General features: G+C 45.4%; 1 protein-coding gene across 4 annotated transcripts in view; it reads left to right on the forward strand.

The window, feature by feature from the left end:
- Window positions 1–24,287, forward strand: part of LOC124551307 (protein-tyrosine sulfotransferase-like) — a 911,580-nt gene extending 887,293 nt beyond the window's left edge. For all 4 annotated transcript variants that reach the window (XM_047126327.1, XM_047126332.1, XM_047126319.1 and 1 more), the window contains one exon: window positions 23,269–24,287. In XM_047126327.1, coding sequence (XP_046982283.1) covers window positions 23,269–23,641 — 373 coding nt within the window. In that variant the 3' untranslated portion in view covers window positions 23,642–24,287. The remainder of the gene's footprint in view (window positions 1–23,268) is intronic.
- The last annotated feature ends 1,073 nt before the right edge of the window (window positions 24,288–25,360 follow it).

Consider the following 25,360-nt stretch of genomic DNA (forward strand, 5'->3'; position numbering starts at 1 on the left):
TACCCACAGGTACCGAATGATGAAGTGCAGCTGTTACACTAGAAATTTATCCGAGGAATATGGACACAAATCACCATTTGGCTCCCCTGGTTTAAGTTTTACACCAAGCGAAGTTGTTTAGTTCTAAACACAGTGGACTGGAATTTGTAACGAGCAGGTTTGAAACACTCGTCTCAAGATGAGGTTTTAGGTTTCAGGTGATTTACGTTAATGACGTACATGGACACGACACGGCTATCGGTTTTTTTGTAATTTTTTAATATTTATGACACGTGAAGTTCAGAACTCAAATAGCACTCTCACAAAGCAGTTCCATGCAAATTTGAAAGTTTTCCGACCCTGTTTAATACACTAAAATAAGGCAGATTTTTCGACATAAGAGTTTGGAGCTGTGTGAGAGTGGTCGGATGCCACATGGAAGCGTGACTTCGTTTTTCTACGAGCACTTTCTTCAAGCGTAGAATTCATAGAGATCGGAAGAAATCGGTAGCGCTCGAGATTGATAATCGCTGGATCGACTCTCGTTTTGGTCATTATTGCTTTCGTTTTTTTTCCGTTCATTTCGAATATCTACGTCATTTAAATATAAAATTCATCAGATATGTGCTAATTAATACATCAACTGAATTTTTTGCGTAATCTTCTTCTTATTATATCTAATTACCATTCTTGATTATCGATCTGGTTATCAAAGGTTTTGCACTTCGTTGAAATGTTTATCGAAAATAGAGGTTTGTTTAAAAATTTGATTCCATCAGCAACTGAACTGTATTCTCCACGTGTCAGGCGAGCTCACTACCCCAACGCCACACTGCTTGTTCAAAAGAAAAAGAGCGTACTTAATCTTATTAAATGTGGTCGGCGAAGTTCAAAGTCAATTTACTCGACAATTTTTGAGAGTTTAATCGGATTGCTTTGAGAATGTGATATTTAAGTTGTCAATTCCACGTACCATAAATACAAGCCGGCCGCTGTGGTCGAGCGGTCCCAGGCGCTTCAGTCCGCAACCACGCGGCTGCTACGGTCGCAGGTTCGAATCCTGCCTCTGGCATGGATGTGTGTGATGTCCTTAGGTTAGTTAGGTTTAAGTAGTTCTAAGTCTAGGGGACTGATGACCTCAGATGTTAAGTCCTATATTGCTTAGAGCCATTTGAAACATAAATAAAAAAATTACAAAAATCTGAGTCTCGTGTGACCTCCTTGTCAGTGCCAATGGCGGGATGGTTCGTTCGCAGTAGGACGCGGCCAATTTCGTGCCCCGCGCTTTTCCAGACGTATTTTGTGCTCCGCATCTAATGGCCTCTTAGGGGAGCCGGATTTACGTATCGGCCACGCAGGTCCGCGCGCCTAGGGCGCCGGGAGGAAACGGCCCTGCCGAGTTGCGCCTTGGTGTCACCGCTCGTAATTTCCGGACAACTGGAGGAAAAAAAAAATTCGCATACAACTTGATATTGCTTTGACTGTCAGTTATCACGGAATGTGTTAGCTGTTATTCTTTGTTTAAAAAAACGTAGTCTGTGTAAGACGAAGAGTGGCACGAAGAAGCCAAATGGCTCACAAAACTGGAACAGAAACGAACTATTCAACTAAAAAAGCAAGATACCTTCCATGTTTATACATTCGGCTAACCAGAATGGAAAATGTTCAAATAGTACACAAAAAAGGTGAATATATCCTATGCGGAGTTAGGGATGTAAAAGAAGGGAACCCACATTTCAACTTATCTGGCAGCCTCAAAAACATTTAAATCAAAACATCTTGACATATTTGTAAACGTAGGCTTCCGCGGCCGTTGTCACAGTCAATAAAATTCTTCTGGGTTTGAGGCCGCATTCTTATCGGTAAAATTCCGACAGGTTCAAAAAATGGTTCAAATGGCTCTGAGCACTATGGGACTCAACTGCCGTGGTCGTAAGTGCCCTAGAACTTAGAACTACTTAAAACTAACTAACCTAAGGACATCACACACATCCACGCCCGAGGCAGGATTCGAACCTGCGACCGTAGCGGTCGTGCGGTTCCAGACTGTAGCGCCTTTAACCGCTCGGCCACTCCGGCCGGCAATTCCGACAGGTACCTGCATGCATCCTCCCACCACCATCCTACGCAAAAGAATCCGGCCCTGCAAACTTTAACTAAGAGAGCCTACAGGATCAGAGATAAACACAACTTGCAAGATGAACTACAGAACGTCAGGTCCATTCTTGGAGCTAATGGCTACGACATGAGGATGATACACAAAACCATGGCACCGAAGGAGGAAGACAATAGGGAAATGCAGAACGAAGCACAGAACACCGTCGTGCTACCATATGTACAAAGGGTTACTGAACGTCTGGGCAAAATTCTCTGTCGGGCAGGCATTAAGCTGATGTTTCGTAGCAACAACAAAATAAACGATGTTCTGGGCTCGACGAAAGATTCTATTGACAAGTTTCATCCCGCCAGCCGGCCGTTGGTGGCCGAGCGGTTCTGGCGCTACAGTCTGGAACCGCGCGACCGCTACGGTTGCAGGTTCGAATCCTGCCTCGGGCTTTGATGTGTGTGTTGTCCTTAGGTTAGTTAGGTTTAAATAGTTCTAAGTTCTAGGGGAGTTATGACCTCAGCAGTTGAGTGGCTCTGAGCACTATGGGACTTAACAGCTATGGTCATCAGTCCCCTAGAACTTAGAACTACTTAAACCTAACTAACCTAAGGACAGCACACAACACCCAGCCATCACGAGGCAGAGAAAATCCCTGACCCCGCCGGGAATCGAACCCGGGAACCCGGGCGTGGGAAGCGAGAACGCTACCGCACGACCACGAGATGCGGGCCAGCAGTTGAGTCCCATAGTGCTCAGAGCCATTTGAACCATTTTTTCATCCCGCCGGAGTTTACGAAAAACGGTGCTAATGTGGACTGGTGTATGTAGGTGGGACTGGGCGTCCAATAAGCACGAGGTTAACAGAACATGAGAGATATATCCACCTCAAACAATGCAACAAATCAGCGGTGGCAGAACATCAGGAACAGTGCAGGATGAAGATAGAATTTCGAGAGGCCCGCGTACTGGCGAAACAGCCGTTTAGTTTGAGGAGTGAGATCAGAGAGGCTGTAGAAATAGCCAAGCGGCACGACAGTATGAATAGAGAAGACGGGTACCGACTTCCAGCGTCTTGGCTGCCAGCTGTGACAGCTTTGCGGAAGGACGACATACTCTCGCCGAGCAACAGGACCGCGGTAGGCCACAGCGGCGGAGGGTACACAGAGCGCTGACGTGGCCCAGTCGATACTAGGCGGTTAGTAAACAACGCTACGCTGTAGTCGCCGCTCAGTCTCCTATCCGCCGATTTCCACCAATGGCAAACAGTAAAGGAAACTCCAATGGAAAACGCCCATTTCCGCCAATGATAACACGCAATGCAAAGACCAATAAAATGAACTCCTAATACCCTTCCTCCTCACCCTCACATCCAATGACAGCACTCCTCTATAGTATATAAGTATCCACACTAGTGCTCATTCAGCAGTTAGCAATACACACTGAGGAAGGCGCCTTCCAACAGTCGCCGAAACGGCGGAATTTTACAGATGGCAGTGCGGCCTCAAACTCAGAAGAATTTTATTGACTATCTTGACGCATTCGCCCTGGTTTACTTGTTGGTGTTAGTACCGATGTCACGTAATATATTCCAACGTGTCAAGTAAAGTACATGATACGTGATGTCATGTCGTATAACATGACACAAGCCATCATGTCATCCTACATGGCATTTGTAATGTCATGCAAAATGACACAACGTGTCATTAAAGGTTGGCATGTATTCATTCCACTTAGGGATACTTCGTATTGTACATGCACGTCCGCTCTCGCACACTTCCTATTGTAGATGCATCCCACTTTCGAGAAGCACATAAATTTGTGTGTATTCTTACAGCCCTCTTAAAAAAAACGCGTATATGTGAAGATATTTTGATTTAAATGCATTTGAAGCTGCCAGATAAGTCGGAAAGTTAGCTGCTTTTTTTTTTTTTTTTTTTTTTTTTTTTTTTTTTTTTTTTTTTTTTTTTTTTTTTTTTTTTTTTTTACGTCCCTAATTCTGCCCAGGACACAATCACCTATTTTTGTCCTACGATAGGAGCATTTTTCATTGTGGTTCTCAGCTTTTACCCTACTATAGGTTTGACGTTAGACCGCCATAGCTTGGCAACCGATATAGATCTTTGGTGACTCACGCGGCGGTTGATCCGGCAGAGGATTTTTTATTGTCTTCGAAACATGTTCCTTATATCGTGGCAATCGATAAAGCTTTTACGAAACAACAGGATCACCATTACTTACTAATGTTTGTGGAAATTTCTTACAAAATTTCAACCTACTCTGACAACTTTGAAACATGTAAGAGGAGCGCGTGAAAAACTCACGGCCGTAGGATTTTTTTTTTTTCCCAAGCGATTAAAACTTAACTTAGACGAAAGGGCGATGTATCGGTAAACCAAATTTGAGCCATCAGTCTCGCTCCAGTCCGGAGTTATTTAAACGTCTCTGTATTTGTACGTAAAATATGAACGATGCACATACGAATGGTGCCCTTATATGAGCATTAATTTCAGCACAATTAAAATCTTTTGCAAACGAATTCAAATCTTGTTAAACATACTGTAACATAGCTACAGTAAGACAGATGTTCGTATGGCTGTATAAACGACCGCTGGTCCGGGCTAAACCAAAAACTTTTTACGCTATCTTCATAGCTCAAATAGAAACCGATCACCAATATACCTACTTTTACCCAAACAGCTATTTTGCGCGCGACCTTTCCAGGCATACACGTTACAGCTCTCTCGCACTGTAACGATAGGCGTCATATGTTTCTTTCGAGTACCCGCGTTATTGCTTATCTTAATTTTGTGCAACAAGATAAAAGTCTATGACAACTGGAAACATCGAAAACAAACGGGTGGTGGTGTGATGTGTGATGTCGGGTGGGGGAGGAGGGTCTGCGATGCCTAAGAAGCGTCTGGCCAAAAGCGCCGCCGGTTTCCGTCCTGTTTTTTTTCCGGCACAGTTGTCCAGTTTTTTTTTTCTTTCTCGGCCGACAACAACGCTGCTAATGCGAAACGAAGCGTTAGGTGTAAATTTTTTTAAATTTCTTGAGTGCAAACACGAAATTTCCGTTTCCTCAAGCCATACAGCGTTGTCGGAGCAGTGTTTCAAAACGGCGTCTGCATGTGAAGTAATTTACAAGCAGTGTGTCGTCATTGAGTTTCTCACTACGGAGAAATAAACTGTGGTAAACATTCACGAACGTTTGTGAGAAATATATGGAACATCAGCAGTCGGCAGCTGGCGAAGTCATCGGAAAGCAGTTCGGCGGAGCTCCACGATTTGCAGTGAGCTGGGAGACTATCCACGACACTAACACCTGACATTTTGCAGCGTGCGTATGTTCTCATTTGCGATGATCGACGAGTTACGATTCGACAGGTGCCGCTACTGTCAAGCAGCGAAGGTAGCGCTGATGCAGTTATTTGCGCTCTTGGATACTCAAAATTTTGTGCTAGACGGGATCCACGTGGTCTGACAGTGGAACACAAATCTAACAGAAAAAAAAAATTGTTCTGCGTTGTCGACACGTTCTGATGCTGAGTGGGAAGCCATATCTGGCCCGTACTGTGACACGTGATGAAAAAATGCAGATCTAACATAAAATCATTTGTCCTTAGTGTTTTTGCAACGACCACGCCCATTTTTTACCTTCTCATCTCGGATAGTGACAGGTGATGAAACACACATTGAGCGGGGAAAAAAATGGCTTCGGGATCACAACAAGGACTGCTACCAATATGATAAAGAACTGGAAGGGGATAACGTGGAAATCTAGGGTCGTACATAAAACATGATTATTGAAGGAAAAAAGATGTAGTGCATTACTTCCTGGGCCATCTTCGTAAATGTACATCAGCACAATATAGCTCATGTATATATTTGTTTGTGTTTCGTCAGTGTGGTTCCGTGTTATCTCATGGTCTTATAGTCATTCCTTATTAGAGAAAAAAAGAAAAATAGTTACTCATGCTCATAAATTAACGATAATTGCAGTTTGTGGTGCCACACAACGTGGCACTACACAAAACTGGCGCTAATAGCATAGGCACATAGGGAAATCTGTAAGTCCATGGTATTGGTGATAAGTTGAGAATACCGTCCCGAAACATATGTGCTACAAAACGCCACTGTTTCCTGCGCGTGTATCCCGACATCAATATGGGATATAAACGCCATGCACACGTACACGGGCCGCACAACGGCTTGGCATACTCTGGATCGGGTGGTAGAGCAGCTGCTGGGGTATAGCCTCCCATTCTCGCACCAGTGCCTGTCGAAGCTCCTGAAGTGTCCTAGGGGTTAGAAGACGTGCAGCGACACGTCGACAGAGAGCATCCCAGACGTGTTCGATGGGGTTTAGGTCTGGAGAACAGGCAGGCCACTCCATTCGCCTGATATCTTCTGAAGGTACTCCTCCACGATGGCAGCTAGGTGGGGCAGTGCGTCATCACCCATCAGGAGGAAGGTGCGACCCAATGCACCCCTGAAAAGGCGGACATACTGGTGCAAAATGACGTTCCGATACACCTGACCTGTTATAGTTCCTCTGTCAAAGACATGCAGGGGTGTATGTGCACCAATCATAATCCCATGCCACACCATCAAACCACAACCTCCATATAGGTCCCTTTCAACGACATTAAGGGATTGGTATCTGGTTCCTGGTTCACGCCAGATGAAAACCCGGCGAGAATCACTGTTCAGACTATACCTGGACTCGTCCGTGAACATAACCTGGGACCACTGTTCCAATGGCCATCTACTGTGTTCTTGAGACCAGGCTTTATGGTCTCTACTGTGACCAGGGGTCAGTGGAATGCACCTTGCAGGTCTCCGTGCGAATAAACCATGTCTGTTCAGTCGTCTGTAGACTGTGAGTCTGGAGACAACTGTTCCAGTGGCTGCTGTTAGGTCCCGAGCAAGGCTACCTGCAGTACTCCGTGGTCGTCTGTGGGCATTGATGGTGAGATTCGGTCTTCTTGTGGTGTTGTACACTGTGGACGTCGCGTACTGTAGCGCCTGGACCTGTTTCCTCTCTGCTGGAATCGTTACCATAATCTTGAGACCTCACTTTATGGCACAAGCAGGGCCCGTGCTGCGACCTGCTGTATTTGACCAGCCTCCAGACGCCCTAGTATTCTGCCCCTCATAACGTCATGTTTGAGCCATTTTCAACACAGTCGCCATTAGCACGTCTGAAAACGTCTGCACACTTACTCGTTCCACCGTACTCTGACATGCACCAACACACCTCTGTGTATAGATGCACCAATACACCTCTGCGTATAGATGCACCAATACACCTCTGCGTATGTGTACTGCTGCCAGCGCCACCGTGCGCCGACCGCAGGTCAAATGCACCGCATGGTCATACCCTGAGGTGATTTAAACCCGCAAACCGCCCACCAGAGCGTTGTTTCACCATGTGTCAGCATTATCTTTAATTTTTGAGCATGCGTGTAGTCCACTCGAACTTCGGAAACAGTGCAGTACGAGGCTCTCGAGGTTGGTAAATTGAAGGGCGGCTGTCGAAATCCACAAGGGCTGTTGTATACCGCCGGCGCCTGCTGGTCTCGGAAGTTTCAAGCAGACAACTGTCAGAGCGTAGGATTGCGAGATAGAACCATATTTTGCCTCGTCGGATGTAACATCAGAATTTAGTAATGACAGAATATCTGCTCTATGACCATGTCCATATTACATTGTAAGTAGCAGACTACCGTAAGGTGTGTGGCGGACCGTACTTGTGATACTTTTATCACTTCACCATTTCCTTTTCTGTTCGGGAATTGTGCAAGAGGAGAAAGTCCATCTGCAAGGCTCTGTGAGAACTTTCCTCTGATTTTCCCACCGTGGTCAAATCGCGAGATGTACTTGGGAGAAAGTAATACGTTGTCTCGCTCGTCTTGCTAGTTCACGACCTCGCAATGTTAACTGTGATCCTCTCACAGATGCTCAACGACTCTCTTGTAACGTCTGCCTCTGCAGCTTGATGACCACTTCCGTGACCTCTCGCGATCATTGTACGAATCTGTGATGCAAAGTCCTTTTCTCTTTGGGATCTTGTCTGTCTCTCCTATTAAAACTGACATGTGCACGCTGAAAATGCGTCCTTCCAAATTTGTAAGCTACCTTTTTCTTGGGTGGATTATTATTACTTGAGATTTGTTTTAATGTAGTATGGTGATGGTATGACATGAATTCTATGTAGGCGCTGAATTTCGGTGCAGCAATGTTCGTTACGAAGTGCGTCTTGTTGCTTTTCCGGCGGAATTACGTTTCATATGCCACTTCTCGATGTAACCTTACGTTTTTTTCTGCTATTACCATAATTTCCGCGTGCTTTTTTCTTTGAGATGAGGCAATGGGTCACTGTGATTTCTACGCACATTTTGTGTGTATTGACGGAAGACGAGTCCAGTAATATCGTAGAGCGTATTACGAAAAGAATTCAGACTTACGTGATTTCCACATTCACGAAATCGATTGTAGACGGACGGAAATGAGAAGTGTAACCCTATGAGGTCCTTGACGAATGCTATCAGATTGGTACTACACTGCTTCCATGCCTATGCAATATCTGGATTATAATTTCATCCTTATGCGAGCTTAGTTTCAGTATATTCAATACAGAAAACAGCCATTCTTACAGACGACAAATAATGTGAATATGTTGTATATCTAACGTTACTGCGATTGCTCAGGTAGAAGTCACTACACAGCATGGCCAGAGCCTGTGCACGTGTACCTTATTGATGTCTTTCCGACTTTGAGAGGAAGACCTAATCATTGGCGTAAGCATGACACTGATTTGTCTCGCAGACAGTTGCGTGTAGTGCAGTGGTTGCAGAGCGAATGGAGACGGGATGGACTCAGAACGGGTCCTTCCAGAAGGAGTGTACAGCCAGAACGTTGCAGGATTGTTAGACTGGCTCTGGCGAACTCAGGAACGACAACAGCTAAAATCTGCGCGCAGATCACAGGCAGAGTGACGTCACAAACTACCGGGAATATGTTACTGGGATCTGGATTGAGGTGTAGACTTGTTATGCATCGCTTATGGCTGAAACCATACTACAGACAACAGAGACATGGATAGTCTAGCGCCAGACTCGGAGATTGAGTCATATTTTGTGGTGTTCAGCAGCGAGTCTCAGATGTGTTTATAGCTGTGAAATCGACGCCAATGTATCCATATACGACCAGCTGAAAGGCTGCGGAAAGCAGCGAATCTCGAGACGCATACCGGTCTAACTCCTCGGGCCATAATTTGGGGAGCTGTTGATTGTCACAATTGGATTGATATGGTAATTGTGGACGGGAGGAGCTCGACAGTAAGTGGGAAGAATGGGAAAGTCTGTTGTACCCTTCATAATCGGGTTACCATTGGCACATTCCAGCAGCGCAATGCGAGGGCGAGGCTGTACACTTCACTACACAACACAAACGCCTTCAGGAAAGTAGGGATCCATAACAGGCGTGCCTGGTCTCCTGATTTTCCTTTCCAACCATAGAGCATTGTGTGTGTGTGTGTGTGTGTGTGTGTGTGTGTGTGTGTGTGTGTGTGTGCATCTGCATGTGCATGTGATGCGATGGGAATAGGTATGCTCTCACACAAGCCTCCAGGCAGAAATCTTCATGAAACGACGCTGCATGTGTTTCAGGCATGGAAGAAATTTCTTAAGATGAAATTTTTTGCATACCACAACAAATACCGGTTGGTTATAATTTAATTGCAAGTACTCACGGAGGTCTAGTGCGGTCTGCAGCCGGCCGGTGTGGCAGAGCGATTCTAGGCGCTTCCGTCTGGAACCGCGGGACCGCTACGGTCGCAGGTTCAAATCCTGCCTCGGGCATGGTTGTGTGTGATGTCCTTAGGTTAGTTAGGTTTAACTAGTTCTAAGTTCTAGGTGACTGATGACCTTAGATGTTAAGTCCCATAGTGCTCAGAGCCATTTGAAGCATTTTTTGTGGTCTGTAATTATCGGATGGTAGCGAAACTTGCTGAGATTCGCTAAAGCGTCAATGCGGAACCGATTTATGCTGGAAAACAAATTAGTTCCCGTTCTAGCGACCAGGTGCAAATCTGGTGCTGTATACTATTTGTGTGACGGTATAACATCCGGGCTGTCATTTGACAAGCCATAACCATAACGTGAGCGAACAGTATGACTATCGACAAGAGAGAGAGTGCGCTGTTAGTGAAACTATTTTATGGGAACTGCAGCAATTATAACGCTGCACTGAAAGAGTGTGAGGAGAGGCCGGATGTCATTAAATGGTTTCAAGAAGATGATAATGAAATTCGAAAAGATGGATGAGCTTGGTGTGGCAACTGGAAGAGGAAAGCGTTCTATCCAGGTGGAAGTTATTGACGAGAATACTGTCGCTGTAACTGATCATGCAACACTGCCACAGGTAGTGGTGGCGCTCGTGCATTGTCATGGTCAACAGTGCTGTAAGTTTTGCATTCTATTTTACATTAGTACTCGTACGAGATCCAGACGGTGCAGCAACGGGAACCTCATGATCTGTAGGAACGTTCTGAATTGGCTCTTCGGCTTTGGTATTGCCAAGTACCGACGTTCGTGAAATATGCTGGCCATTATTCTGTGGAGTGTGAGGCACATTTTACACTACAGAGTGCAGTGAATACACAGAACTGTCCAATTTGGCATACTGCTGAGCCGCGTGTTTTACACGAAGGGCCACTGCACTCATCCTATCTGACTATGATGTGGATTCACAAGCACCTTTATTCTCTGTCCGTTCTTCTTTGAAGAGAATACACTCAGGGGACTGTCAGATGTACCGTGATGTGTGCACGTTATCGAGACCTCCTTTTACTGCATGTGATTCCGGCTTTAGCAGAGCGCATCTGTGTGAAAACAATTGTTTTCATGCAAATGGGGCAACACGCCATGTCGCTCGCCCAGTGAAAGATTTGCTTAAAGCAGCTCTGCACGAACGTGTTGTCTCCAGAGATTTTTCAAGTGTATGGACTGCAAGATCAGCTGATCTGAATCCATGTGACATTTGGCTCTGCGGATATCTAAAAGAACGCGTTAACCAGGGACACGTTAGGTCGTCTGATGGCCTGTATACAGAAACTAGACTGCAGTTCAACTAGAACTGCTGCGCGCAACTGTTGATCACGTCGTGTTACGGAAGCTGCATTTCGTCGGTGTCTTCGGTGCTCATACTGAACAAATTGTGCAAGCGGTGCTTAAAAATGAAATAAATATTATGCCTGTCTCACTTGTTTCACCTTTTCTAACCACGCTTCATTGCTAATCCATTACATATGCAATCATTTCTATACGTCTTTCTTGCATTCACAGCGCCAGATTTGCACCTGGTGGCCAAACTTTTTTTTCCGTCGTAAATGGAAAAATGCGATAATTACAGCTCACACTGCACATCACCGTATAAGGAGATTCAATTTAATTATAACCAACCGGTATAGGGGTGCACTCTTGTCCGTGGGGGTCACACATCACACTAATCTACATCTACATCTACATCCATACTCCGCAACCCACCCGACGGTGCGTGGCGGAGGGTACCTTGAGTACCTCTATCTGTTCTCCCTTCTATTCCAGTCTCGTATTGTTCGTGGAAAGAAAGATTGTCGGTATGCCTCTGTGTGGGCTCTAATCTCTCTGATTATATCCTCATGGTCTCTTCGCGAGACATACGTAGGAGGGAGCAATATACTGCTTGACTCTTCGGTGAAAGTATGTTCTCGAAACTTTAAGAAAAGCCCGTACCGAGCTACTGAGCGTCTCTCCTGCAGAGTCTTCCACTGAAGTTTATCTATCATCTCCGTAACGCTTTCGCGGTTACTAAATGGTCCTGTAATGAAGCGCGCTGATCTCCGATGGATCTTCTCTATCTCTTCTATCAACCCTATCTGGTACGGGTCCCACACTCGTGAGCAGTATTCAAGCAGTGGGCGAACAAGCGTACTGTAACCTACTTCCTTTGTTTTCGGATTGCATTTCCTTAGGATTCTTCCAATGAATCTCAGTCTGGCATCTGCTTTACCGACGATCAATTTTATATGGTCATTCCACTTTAAATCATTCCTGATGCGTACTCCCAGATTATATATGGAATTAACTGCTTTCAGTTGCTGACCTGCTATTTTGTAGCTAAATGATAAGGGATCTATCTTTCTATGTATTCGCAGCACATTACACATATCTACATTGAGATTCAATCGCCATTCCCTGCACCATGCGTCAATTCGCTGCAGATCCTCCTGCATTTCAGTACAATTTTCCATTGTTACAACCTCTCGATACACCACAGCATCATCTGCAAAAAGCCTCAGTGAACTTCCGATGTCATCCACAAGGTCATTTACGTATATTGTGAATAGCAAATGTTAAAGATAAACGTCAACCCTTGTTGTATGGTGAACATCTCCACAAATTTTGATAAATATCGGACTGGCGCTGCATGGTGTATCACTTTCCATTTCCGTAAGTGTATTTTGAGGGTACAAATTGTCACAACGCTGCTTAGGTTGCCTCAAAAGTATCATAACGGACTCGCGACTAATTACTTCCTTCACCCCCGTCCGCGACCCCTCTCCCTGGCCCCGCTGGTGATTGACGTGTGACTGAAAACTCGGTGCGCTGTGCGGGCAGAATTTTTTTCCCTCCGCGGCCGCCGGCTGCCGGCTGCCGGCTGCATTCCACCTGTTGCAGGGCTGCCCCGTTGCACGGCCGGAATGCTCCCGCGATGGCCAGCGGGCTCTGGCGCAGCCGCGCGTCTTTTGTTTCTTCTTTTCTCTCGGCTGACAGCTTCCCGCAGTGACAGACGTCGCGGCGCAGGCATCGCGTTTCGCGCAACCTGATTCTGCCAACCCCCCCTTCCCCCCCCTCCATGTATTTCGCAACGTGCCAGCGAACATTGTCCAGGTGGAACCATCTCTTAAAATATGCATTTCCTTCTCGTAATAGCAGCCTTAGGTCCACAGCTGTTTCTCATTTGTGTACTTGTAAATAACTTTTCATGTAATACACATCTAGCGGAATTACTAATTATTGCGTGAGGCACAGCTATTACAGTCAACAGACATATAACGATAGGTAAAACAGCAAATAATTACTTAAAGTAGAGTGGTTTTCTGCACGTCATACACCCTTCATAGTGACAAAAACTGTTGTGTCTTCAATTCTGCGCACCGATATATCCAGGTATCGTAAATCTAACGCATAGGCAGGAATTAATTAGTAAGACAGAACCTTAAGAATTATGTTTGTCGATTTTAATGAGAATTTTAAAAAAATTAAATGTGTGTGAAATCTTATGGGACTTAACTGCTAAGGTCATCAGTCCCTAGGATTAACCTAAATTATCCCAAGGACAAACACACACCCATGCCCGAGGGAGGACTCGAACTTCCGCCGGGACCAGCCGCACAGTCCATGACTGCAGCGCCCTGGACCGCTCGGCTAATACCGTGCGGCGAGAATTTAAAGTGTAAAAACATTTAGAGCTTCGTAAACAACGGTTGTTGCACTACATATCGCGGCAAGTCATGAGAAATTGTCAAAACAGCAAGTTAAGCCTTTTCTGTTTTCATTGAATAATATTATAGGAAATAAAATTCAGAATACAACAAAGCAGAAAACGATTAGGTTTTTTTTTATACAAAAACGTCTGTAACAATAGAAAGAAAAGAGTAGGTAGGCCGATGGATGAATCTGTTCTATGCTGTGGATCAGAACTATGGGTTTTAAATGCTGAATTGAAAAGAATAATAACAGCTGTGGAAACGCATTATTTACGAAGGAGTGCCAGAATATCAAGACTCGAAAAGAAAATTAATGATGAAGTGAGAGCGCGAATGAAGGTAGAGGAAACACTGATAGAATGAAACAAAATCTCTAAACTGATATGGACATTTGTTGAGAATGCCGTATCTTCGATGACCAAAGAAAATTTTTTAATGGAAACCACCTGGCAGACGTAAACGAGGGAGACCACAGCATTCTTGGAATGACCACATCAGAGGAATAACGGAGCATCCCGGGACACGCAAGAGGGAGACACAGAATAGAGACGCTTGGCAGAAGGTAACAGGAATACAACAAAATGTTGCTATTAATTGATCTCTGTATTAATTAGTCCTGTAATAATAATAATGAAATTATATTCTGCATATAATTTTACACGAACGGGTATGTGGTGTTAATCCATGATCCTCTCTCATATAAAAACTGCTGTTACGTGTTTTTAGAACAGCATCACAGTGCATGTATTCTCACGTAAATGTTGGTGCACGCAATCAACCAGAGTTCAGAAGTAGCAATGACGACCATTAATCAATACTGGAAGAAAACTTGATCTTTTTTACGCTTTATTGAAAATAACTCAGAAAACAGCGATTAATGCTGCTGCCAAAATCTAGTGATACAAAGTGACTAACAGATAGCGAAGTTCAATTACGAAATAATTTTGTTTAGAAACTTGTTGGGTATTTAATTCAAAATTCTTGTACTCCTACTTCGATTACCGAACTAAATATTCATTTCCTATATGTAAACTCATCTCCAAAAGGTCGTAATGCAATCATATTTGAATACAAATTGAATTAAGATCTTTAAATCCACTCGTTCCATGTTATTACGATATATTGTGACTGACACACGCGTCATGTGACTGACTATCTGACAAACTCGTCACACGTCGTGATCATCGAGTCAAATTCTTAACGAATTTGTAGCAAGAGAAGATGATAGTGTTGTATACAGTTTCCAAAAGGCAGATTAAGAAAAAAATTGATATTTGGTATAGTTGCGCCTCAAATGTAACAAAAGTGTAGCAAACATGTCAATGTGTAAGTAATAAATAGTCACATACAATGAATTAACATTCAAAGTTAAAACTCATCTGAAATAAATCAAATTGATATACCTGGTGGTGAGGCGGAAGTAGTGTCCACGCGAAAAAGTATTTCTCTGGGACGTTATACAACATGTAAACTGAAGTTTGATTTTGGTAGTAATAGTGATTATGACTACCATACGACGCGATAACCATTCCTATTGCTAAGCTGCTGGTAGCGCGGCAATGATTTTCGAAAGGTGGGCTGTCGAAAGCGATGGGGCATTCTGTGTAGGTTCCATTTCGAAGACTGACGTGGCTGTCACTGGCTTAGGTGTTCAATCGCGCGACGAACCAGGAGATACTAGTTCATTAGTATTTCGAGAAGGTTCTTAAATCAGTTATCCTAGAGACCGATGCAGTCGCAGTTGCAGTTAGAATCTTCGCCATCCCGTCCATATACATTGCCTCATCCGAAGGTATCCCGTGCAGACCTGTTTGGTGGGAGAAAACCGGTTGTGACTCCTCGGCAAATCAAAACACGTCTGCTGTCACTTAGCAGACTACACCGGCGCTATTCCGCGAAGAGAGTGCTCTTCCATTGAGCGCCAGTCGTGTGTGCCTGCTGGTGCATCCGCTACTGTACACAGGTGGTTGGTTGCTGCGCATATACAGGATGGACCGCAAATAGTGCGGAAATGGAAAGTACTATTGATGTGCGATTTCACAGATTGGACTGATAGTCATAGGCTCGTATGTTAGCCAATTAATAGATTGTAATAATACTTAGAAAGTGTATTTTTGTAACAAACGAAAGATAGGTTAATTTAGAATGTCAGTGGTGTTTGCTGCAGGACTATAGTGCGAGACGTTTACGAGCTATTCTGTTCTGCACAGTTTCCACACGTACACGTGTTTGTGCCATTCGACGTGCGTAGTTGCTAGGTACGATGTTGTTATGCCTGTTTACAGTGTGCTTGCGTATTTCTTGAGTGCAATGCGACTTGCTAGTCAGTACGTTGTGAGTGGACGATGGGATTTACCAATTGAGAAAAAGCCGACAAGTTCATGGTGTATGGATAGTGTAGGAAGAATGCAGTTGGTTCTTGTACGGTCTATGCGGCAAGATATCCCACGTCTACAACCTGGGCAGTTATTTATCAATCTCTACAACCAGTTACTTGAAGGTGGTAGTGTAATATCTGGAGAACGTAACAGAAGGAAAGAAGTGACGACAGAAGCGGGGGAAATTAATGTTATTGCTGCTGTTGCAGTTGATTCGCACGTTCGTTGCCACACAATCGGACGAGGAAGCGGCATGAGGCAGGCAAGTGCCCTACACATTCTCCATCGACATAGGTTCCATCCTTAACTCATCTCTCTCCATCAAGAGTTGCAGGGAAATGATTATGAGAAGCCTATTAATTTCTGTGCATGGGCATTAAGACAGATATATCTTGTTTTGATGAAGCCACATTTACCAATCATGGCCAGGTAAAGCGCTTGTTCTGTTGACATTCCCTGTTGGTTTCATCAGGTGAAACGACAGTGTCCATGCAGTGTTTACGGGTGGTGTGGGATTGTGGGCCACCAGCTCTTAGATCCATTTTTAATAGACGGAATACTGAACACGATCAAGTATCGCAGCCTCCTAAGAGACCATCTTTCACAGACACTAGAAGGAGCCTCTGGTACCACCGTGATGGCTGTCCAGTCCATAGTGCACGAAGTACTGAAGCATATCTTCAAGAATTCTTTCCAAATCGTTGGATTCGATGCAGAGGACCTGTACCACGGTCCCAGATATGACGCCTGTAGCCTTTTTTGTGTTTGGAAAGCTGAAAGACATTGTCTAGAAGAACATACCAACTACAGCCGAGATGACGTGCCAGCTCGGACATCTCCGCTCAAATGCTAGGACGTGCGTTGCAGTCGTTCCATACTAGACAGGAAGCCTGTATTGCCGCTGCCGGTGATAATTTTGTACACATCTTGTGACGGTCAACTATCTCGTTACTACGATGACGTTGGAAGCTGAAGAAGTGAATTAAAATTTGTGCTGCGGGCGGGACTTGAACTTGGGTCTTCTTGCTTGCTAGACAAATATGCTGACCATTACACCACCGCAGCATTATGATCAATAGAGCTGCCTGAACTACCCAGGTCAAAAGCCCTCACCAACACAAACTTCAATTCACTTCTCCCCTTTTATTGTCACTATTACCAGGGCTCTCCGACATTGGAATAGTGCCCCAGAATTGGACGTAATGGGGAAGTACTGTACTACATGTGATCGTATAGATCTTAAATAATTTTCCCTGAGACATTCAAGTCTCTAATTTATCTACGATAACGTTTTTTTAATCTCATTTTGTTCGCTTTAGTTCGTTGCATCTGCTCGGGGCGGACGTCGTAAGACATCCGTTTAGGTTCGTTGTTAATCGATTAACTCAGTTTTTTTATTACAGAGGGCAGCTAACCCTCTGACCGAACACGCTGAGCTACCGTACCGGCGTTTTGGAAGCTGAAGAAGTGAATTAAAAATTGTGCTGCGACCGGAACTCGAACCCGGGTCTTCTTGCTTACTAGGCAGATATGCTGACCATTACACCTCCGCAGCATTACTGGTCAGAACCCACGTAACTAGTGTATGCAGCCAACTAGTGTATGTCGTTCTTTAGTGGGTACTACTAGAGATATTGAAGTAGTGTCGGTGTGGGAACGTTTCAAAATACAATATCTCGTAAATGAGTCACTCTGTAATCCTGCAACAAACACCACTGACATTCTAATTTACACTACTTTTAGTCTGATAATGCCAATAGCCATTATTCCATTTAAAAAAGGTGTATATATGCACAAAAAATAAACTTTCTAAGTGTTGTTACAATCTGGTGATCGGCTTACTATGAGTACCGCTGACTGAGACGCCCTCCTAAACACGCAGGACAGGATAGGTAGTTTAATTTGTGGAAAGGGGCTAAAATAAGCGGCTGTCAGTTACACTCGAACGTACAACCTTTTATTTGGGCAAATATTACAAGAGAAAAAAAAAGCTTTAGTTTTGGAACTTAATTAGCGGCTGAATGCGCTGTACAATCTCATGCCTTAAGGGAAAGACCACTTTAATTTAAAAACGGCTGAATGCCAGTAACTTAAAGCTCAACCAAAATCAGAAATTAAAAAGGCAAAGCCTTATCTTAAAACAGTTCCTTAATTAGGCTGAAGGTCCAAAGAATCTGACATTTTAAGACCAAAGCAACTTAAATTCAAAATCGGCCGAAGGCCCAACACTTGAAATGGAAATGAAGTCCCATGCTTCTTTACAGAGCGTAGGGGAACGATGCGGGAGACCCGCACCGCCTTACTAGGCAAGGTCCTAATAGAGGTGGTTTGCCGTTGCCTTCCTCCGACCGTAATGGGGATGAATTGTGATGATGAAGACGACACAACAACACCCAGTCATCTCGAGGCAGAAAAATCCCTGACCCCGCCGGGAATCGAACCCGGGACCCCGTGCTCGGGAAGCGAGAACGCTACCGCGAGACCACGAGGGCGGACACTAAATAACATTAATTTTAAGAAAAGTGCCAAAGGCTTTACGTACAAAAAATTCTCAAATTAGTATGAAGGCCCAAACCGTCTGACGCCTTAAGGGCAAAACAACCTTAATCTACAAATCGGCTAGAAGCCATACAAGTAGAAACAACAAGAACAAATAAGAAAAGGCAGTACACCCAATGGCGCTCAGAAGTTTCCGAGGGCCGGCCTGGAATTCAGAAACTAACGCTTGCTTAGGTGAGACAGGCAGTCGGCCCAACCATTGTCGATCCGACGACAACCCAACCGACAGACAGTCGGCGGACCCACCAGCAAGATAACCTCCGCTTCAACCGACCAGCACACAACGGGGACTACATTGGAACAACGTATAAGGTATTGGCGCCCACAACCAATTATACATTGAGATGTCAAACTACACACTGTGCTGGACAGCGACAAGACGATGAGGAAAATACATTGCTTGAATTTACGTCAGCAGCCAGGGTAGGTAACCGGAACGTGAATGGCCACAAGGCAGAAGATTCCGCTGGTACCCTTCAATTCAAAATAACCAAGTACAGTTAAACTCCACCGGAGGGTGACTAACATTTGTCAACTTGAAAACACACGTTGTTGCTCACGGAAATATCGCAACAGGCGGCAACGAACTTCAAACAGCACAATGTGAACAGCCATTGCTTACTGATAGATTAACTCAAAACTCAACTTCCATGTCCAGAGTCGGTGAGCCACAAACCTCGCAGCAATGGGAACAGCACCACACACTCTGACGCCGCATCTAGGCCTCCAGCTGGCCCGGCCAAACTACGCGCCGCTGAGATTACCTCGCTGCTCCACGCCAACCGACCAATTCCCGCACACAGCCCAGCCGGAAACTATAAGCGCCAGGCCAAAAATAGGCGAAAATCGATACACACCACTGCTGCCACTTGCGGAAAGAGAGGATAAAAGCATAATCGCGATAACTACGGGAGACGTAACACAGAAAAGCAACCAAGGTTTAATCCAACGCAAAGCATGAGCCAGCCACGGCTCACTGACTGTTACCAATGCATTCTGTGAAACTGTCCGCAGCTCGTGGTCGTGCGGTAGCGTTCTCGCTTCCCACGCCCGGGTTCCCGGGTTCGATTCCCGGCGGGGTCAGGGATTTTCTCTGCCTCGTGATGACTGGGTGTTGTGTGATGTCGTTAGGTTTAGGTAGTTCTAAGTTCTAGGGGACTGATGACCATCGATGTTAAGTCCCATAGTGCTCAGAGCCATTTGAACCATTTTTTCTGTGAAACTACACATCAATAGCACTTCCCATTTCCGGAATATTTGCAGTGCAAGTTTTAGGTGGTTCACCCTGTATCGCACCTCCGTGTCCACAGTTCACTGTGATACCACAGTAAATTTCATAGTGCGTGTAACAACAAAGAGTGTTCTGTGATGCGCAACGTAGCCCCTGGTCGATTTTACGTGACTTGTGTGGTTATCGAACTCGTTGTTCCACAGTCTACGAATGTTTTAAAAATTTGTTACTCATGTCCCATTACCCTGTACCATCACCCTCTCCCTTCTTCGGGTCGATGTTTTCCACGTATTCCTTTTGACGCCGATTCTGCGAAGAGTCTCCTCATTCCTTGTCAGTCGACTGGCCGGCACATGGGAGATGGGTGAGGTTGCGATGATGACAGACCCCTCGGCCAACGACTCGTCGTGCTTTTCTTCACTGCTAGATCTTCGTAGACATTTTTCAAGCGGCAGTGAATACCTGCGATGCTCTGGTTTGCTTGAAAAATACCTCCGTTACAGACGCCATTTCGAAGGCTACGTTTAGCGCCGCCGCTTGTCGGAACTTTGTGAAACTATAGGGCCTGGAGCAAGAATGTTGCACGATTTTCCACAGCAAATTCCGCATTTTTTCAATCGAAATTGTCTGAGAAAAGATGTGTTGCTTTACTTACTTAACGCCCGTCGTACACTGATTACCTTTCTTGCCTTGTAGCTGAAGCCTAGTTTTTACGAGAAAATTTTTTTTGCGTTGAGAAATTCTGTGAAAGTATCTTGATTCAAACTTGCAAAGATGACGTGCTACAGACGTAAAATTTAACCGACAAGAAACCGATGCCCGCATCTCGTGGTCGTGCGGTAGCGTTCTCGCTTCCCACGCCCGGGTTCCCGGGTTAGATTCCCGGCGGGGTCAGGGATTTTCTCTGCCTCGTGATGGCTGGGTGTTGTGTGCTGTCCTCAGGTTAGTTAGGTTTAAGTAGTTCTAAGTTCTAGGGGACTGATGACCATAGCTGTTAAGTCCCATAGTGCTCAGAGCCATTTGAACCATTTGAAGAAACCGATGCTGTGATATGCAAATGATGAGCTTTTCAGAGCATTCACATAAGGTTGAAGCCGGTGGCGACACCAACAACGTGCTGACATGAGGAAAGTTTCCAACCGATTTCTCATACACAAACAGCAGTTGACCTGCTTTGCCTGGTGGAACATTGTTGTGATGCCTCGTGTGAGGAGGAGAAATGTGTACCAATACGTTTCCGACTTTTGATAAAGGTCCGAATGTAGGCTATCGCGATTGCGGTTTATCGTATCGCGACATTGCTGCCCGCGTTGGTCGAGATCCAATGACTGTTAGCAGAATATGGAAACGGTGGGTTCAGGAGGGTAATACGGAACGCCGTGCTGGACCCAACGGCCTCGTATCACAAGCAGTCGCGATGACAGGCATCTTATCCGCATGGCTGTAACGGATCGTGCAGCCACGTCTCGATCCCTGAGTCAACAGATAGGGACGTTAGCAAGGCAACAACCATCTGCACGAACAGTTCGACGATGTTTGCGGCAGCGTGAACTATCAGCTTGGAGACCATGGCTGCTGTTACCCTTGACGCTGCATCACAGACAGGAGTCCCTGCGATGATGTACTCAATGACGAACCTGGGTGCACGAATGGCAAAACGTCATTTTTTCGGATGAATCCAGGTTCTGTTTACAGCATCATGATAGTCGCATCCGTGTTTGGCGACATCGCGGTGAACGCACATTGGAAGCGTGTATTCGTCATCGCCATACTGGCGTATCAACCGGCCATTGGTTACACGTCTCGGTCACCTCTTGTTCGCATTGACGGCAGTTTGAACAGTGGACGTTACATTTCAGATGTGTTACGACCCGTGGCTCTAACCTTCATTCGATCCCTGCGAAACCCTACATTTCAGCAGGATAATGCACGGCCGCATGTTGCAGGTCCTGTGCGGGCCTTTCTGGATACAGAAAATGTTCGACTGCTGCCCTGGCCAGCACATTCTCCAAATCTCTCACCAACTGAAAACGTCTGGTCAGTGGTGGCCGAGCAACTGGCTTGTCACAATACGGCAGTCACCACTTTTGATGTACTGTGGTATCGTGTTGAAGCTGCATTGGCAGCTGTACCTGTACACGCCATCCAAGCTCTGTTTGACTCAATGCCCAGGCGTATCAAGGCCGTTATTACGGCCAGAGGTGGGTTCTGGTACTGATTTCTCAGGATCTATGCACCCAAATTGCGTGAAAATGTAATGACATGTCAGTTCTAGTATAACATATTTGTCCAATGAATACCCGTTTATCATGTGCATTTCTTCTTGGTGTAACAATTTTAATGGCCAGTAGTGTAGTCCGTGGCCGTTTTTGCGTGAATTGTACGGTTATCGAAGTCATTGTTGCACAGTCTACAAATGTTTTAAACATTTATTACTTATGTCTCATTACCCTATCCCATCACCCTCTGCCTTTTTCTAGTCAGTGTTTTCCACGTATTCCATTTGACGCCGATTCTGCAAAGAGCCTCCTCATTCCTTGTCAATCGGCCGTCCGGCACATGGGAGATGGGTGAGGTTGCGATGATGACAGACCCATCGCCCAACGACGCACCGTACTTTTTTTCACTGCTAGATCTTCGTAGGACACTGTTCAAGCGCCTGTGAATACCTGCGATGCTCTGGTTTTGGACCAAGCTAAGGTCAGTGACAGCTTTCTGCTTGGAACGTACCTCCGTTACAGACGCCATTTTTAAGTCTTCGTTTAGGGCTGCCGCTTATCGGAACTTCGTGAAACTGAAGTCCTGAGGCGGGAGTGTTGCACGATTTCCCACAGCAAATTCCACATTTTTTCATTTGAAATTGTCTGAGAAAACCTGTGTTGCTTTACTTACTTAACGCCCGTCGTATATTGATTACATCTCTTGCCACGTAGCTCAAGCTTATTTTTTCGAGAACTTTTCTTTTCGTTGAGAAATTCTATGAAAGAATCTTGATTTATCTAATGTCTTGCTTCTATTATGAAGTGCAACGTCAGATGACCTGTCTGATGTCTTTATCTCTTCGAGGACAAATTGATAGTTGAAACTTCCTGGCAGATTAAAACTGTGTGCCGAACCGAGACTCGAACTCGGGACCTTTGCCTTTCGCGGGCAAGTGCTCTACGAAAACTGTTAGGACGGGGCGTGAGTCGTGCTTGGGTAGCTCAGGTGATAGAGCACTTGCCCGCGAAAGGCAAAGATCCCGAGTTCGAGTCTCGGTCCGGCACACAGTTTTAATCTGCCAGGAATATTCATATCAGCGCACACTCCGCTGCAGAGTGAAAATCTCATTCTGGAAATTGATAGTTACTTAAGAGATACTCAGTTTTCTTTTCGACACATGCCAGAATTGGAACTTAACGCAGGTGTTCATTACAAGTGCTTAGCGGCTGCATCTGCTGACATGTCCTGCCAATGTTTCTTCACGTGTCTGTGCGTGCAGGGTGGAGCGGTCATCCGACCAGGTGATCAAGCCGGTGAACCTGGAGGCGCTGACCAAGTGGGTGGGCCAGATCCCGGAGGACGTGGTGCGCGACATGGCGGAGATCGCGCCCATGCTGTCGGTGCTGGGCTACGACCCGTACGCCAACCCGCCCGCCTACGGCAGCCCCGACGCCGCCGTCGCCGACAACACGAACCGCATCCGCGCCGACGGCCGGCTCTGGGAGGACCGGGCGCGCTCGCTCCTCAGCCCGCAGCGCTCGTTCCACGCCCCCGCAGACGTGGACGACGCGGGGCCCGCCCCCGCCGGCGCCGCCTCCGAGCCGCCCCCGGCGCCCGCCGCCCCCGCGCCGGCGCCCGCGCACGCTTCGTGATGAACGCCGGTCACTCGGCACCGGACAGCCCGGCCTACCTGTCACAGATCTCTCAACTCGTGTGCGTTAGTGGAAAGCTCTTCCAGAAGACCGTAATGAAGTTGTGTCGCCCCAGTTGTAGCCACGTTCTATACGCCACCCATCACATGTCTTCGGAAGTTCCCTTGAATGTGGACGAAACGCGGGACTGTGTTCTGTGAATGAGACGAAGCTACCTGCTATTTTTCTGCACGTGCCAAGAGGTGTCTTGGAGACTTCTCGTACCCGTGACACTTTGACCGTCGACATCTTTTCGTTTATTTGGATTTAGTTTCGAACGTTTCGTTATAGTTGCAAGCATTAACTGGTTTGTTTCGTTTTGTTCATGACTAGAAATACTAAAAATAGTCTCTGTATAACATACATGTCACAATTTGTTTTTTTGACTGATTTAGTTGGTATCTGTGTAAGCTCGTTGAAGAAAGAATGAAAGACTTTCTTTTGTGTTGCGCCAGGCGAAGAATAAATTTAGCTTTAACTGTGTTGAATACCGCATTTTTTTTATTATTTGTAATGGACACGAAACTTCGTGTTCGATTTGAGCAGAATCAAATGACAGTCTGGAGTTGTCTTTGTAAATAAAATAAAAATTGTGTGTCTGTGAATACCTGTACACTGTTTCTACTCGTTTTCCAACAGAAGATATGCCCATCTCAGAACAGAAAAATAGGATGTCAAAAATTTTATGTGTTATTCCTCGGCAGTAACAAAGCAACTAAATATGGCCGCGCGGGATTAGCCGAGCGGTCTAAGCAGAAAAATAGGATGTCAAAAATTTTATGTGTTATTCCTCGGCAGTAACAAAGCAACTAAATATGGCCGCGCGGGATTAGCCGAGCGGTCTGAGGCGCTGCAGTCATGGAATGTGCGGCTGGTCCCGGCGGAGGTTCGAGTCCTCCCTCGGGCATGGGTGTGTGTGTGTCCTTAGGATAATTTAGGTTAAGTAGTGTGTAAGCTTAGGGACTGATGACCTTAGCAGTTAAGTCCCATAAGATTTCACACACATTTGAACATTTGTTTGAACTAAATATGATTTTTTTTTCTTCAGTTTCATTCGAAGACAAAACCGACTCGAGTCTCTACGTTTCTTGGAGATTTAGCTCAACATAAGCGTCGTAAATGCTGACGTACTGGTAAAGTGTTGTAATACCGATTCTCGTTTCAAGAAATAGATACATTTATTCACGTTGCCGTCAAAGAGACAGTGACATTCTGAGGATACGCACTGAATGACGTTACGACACTATCTCCCGAGGAATCACATATGGTACTTTCTAAATGCTTTGCACATTCACCCCAAAATTTCACTGGAGTCAAGGATCATAGAGATGCTACATGTCGCGTGCGTCGTGGAGAACCGCCCCGTCAATAAAACTCTCTCTCTGTCGGTCCATTATGGACTGGGGACATCGGCTGGTACGTACTTTTCAGTTCAATAAACTTTGCCAACAGCCGTATGCTTAAGGTTATTTTTATTTTATTTCGAACGCAACCAGTTTCGGCAATTCATTTTGCCGTCTTCACGCCCCATACGCTTTTTTCGAAACAACGAGATTATCCAGTTTTATGGCGCTGTACGATAATCTCGTTGATTCGAAAAAAGCGTATGGGGTCTGAAGATGGCAAATTGAATTGCCGAAACTGATTGAGTTCGAAATAAAATAAAGTAACTTAAAGTAT

This window comes from Schistocerca americana, chromosome 1 (genome assembly GCF_021461395.2).
Source record: "Schistocerca americana isolate TAMUIC-IGC-003095 chromosome 1, iqSchAmer2.1, whole genome shotgun sequence".
Classification (NCBI taxonomy): domain Eukaryota; kingdom Metazoa; phylum Arthropoda; class Insecta; order Orthoptera; family Acrididae; genus Schistocerca; species Schistocerca americana.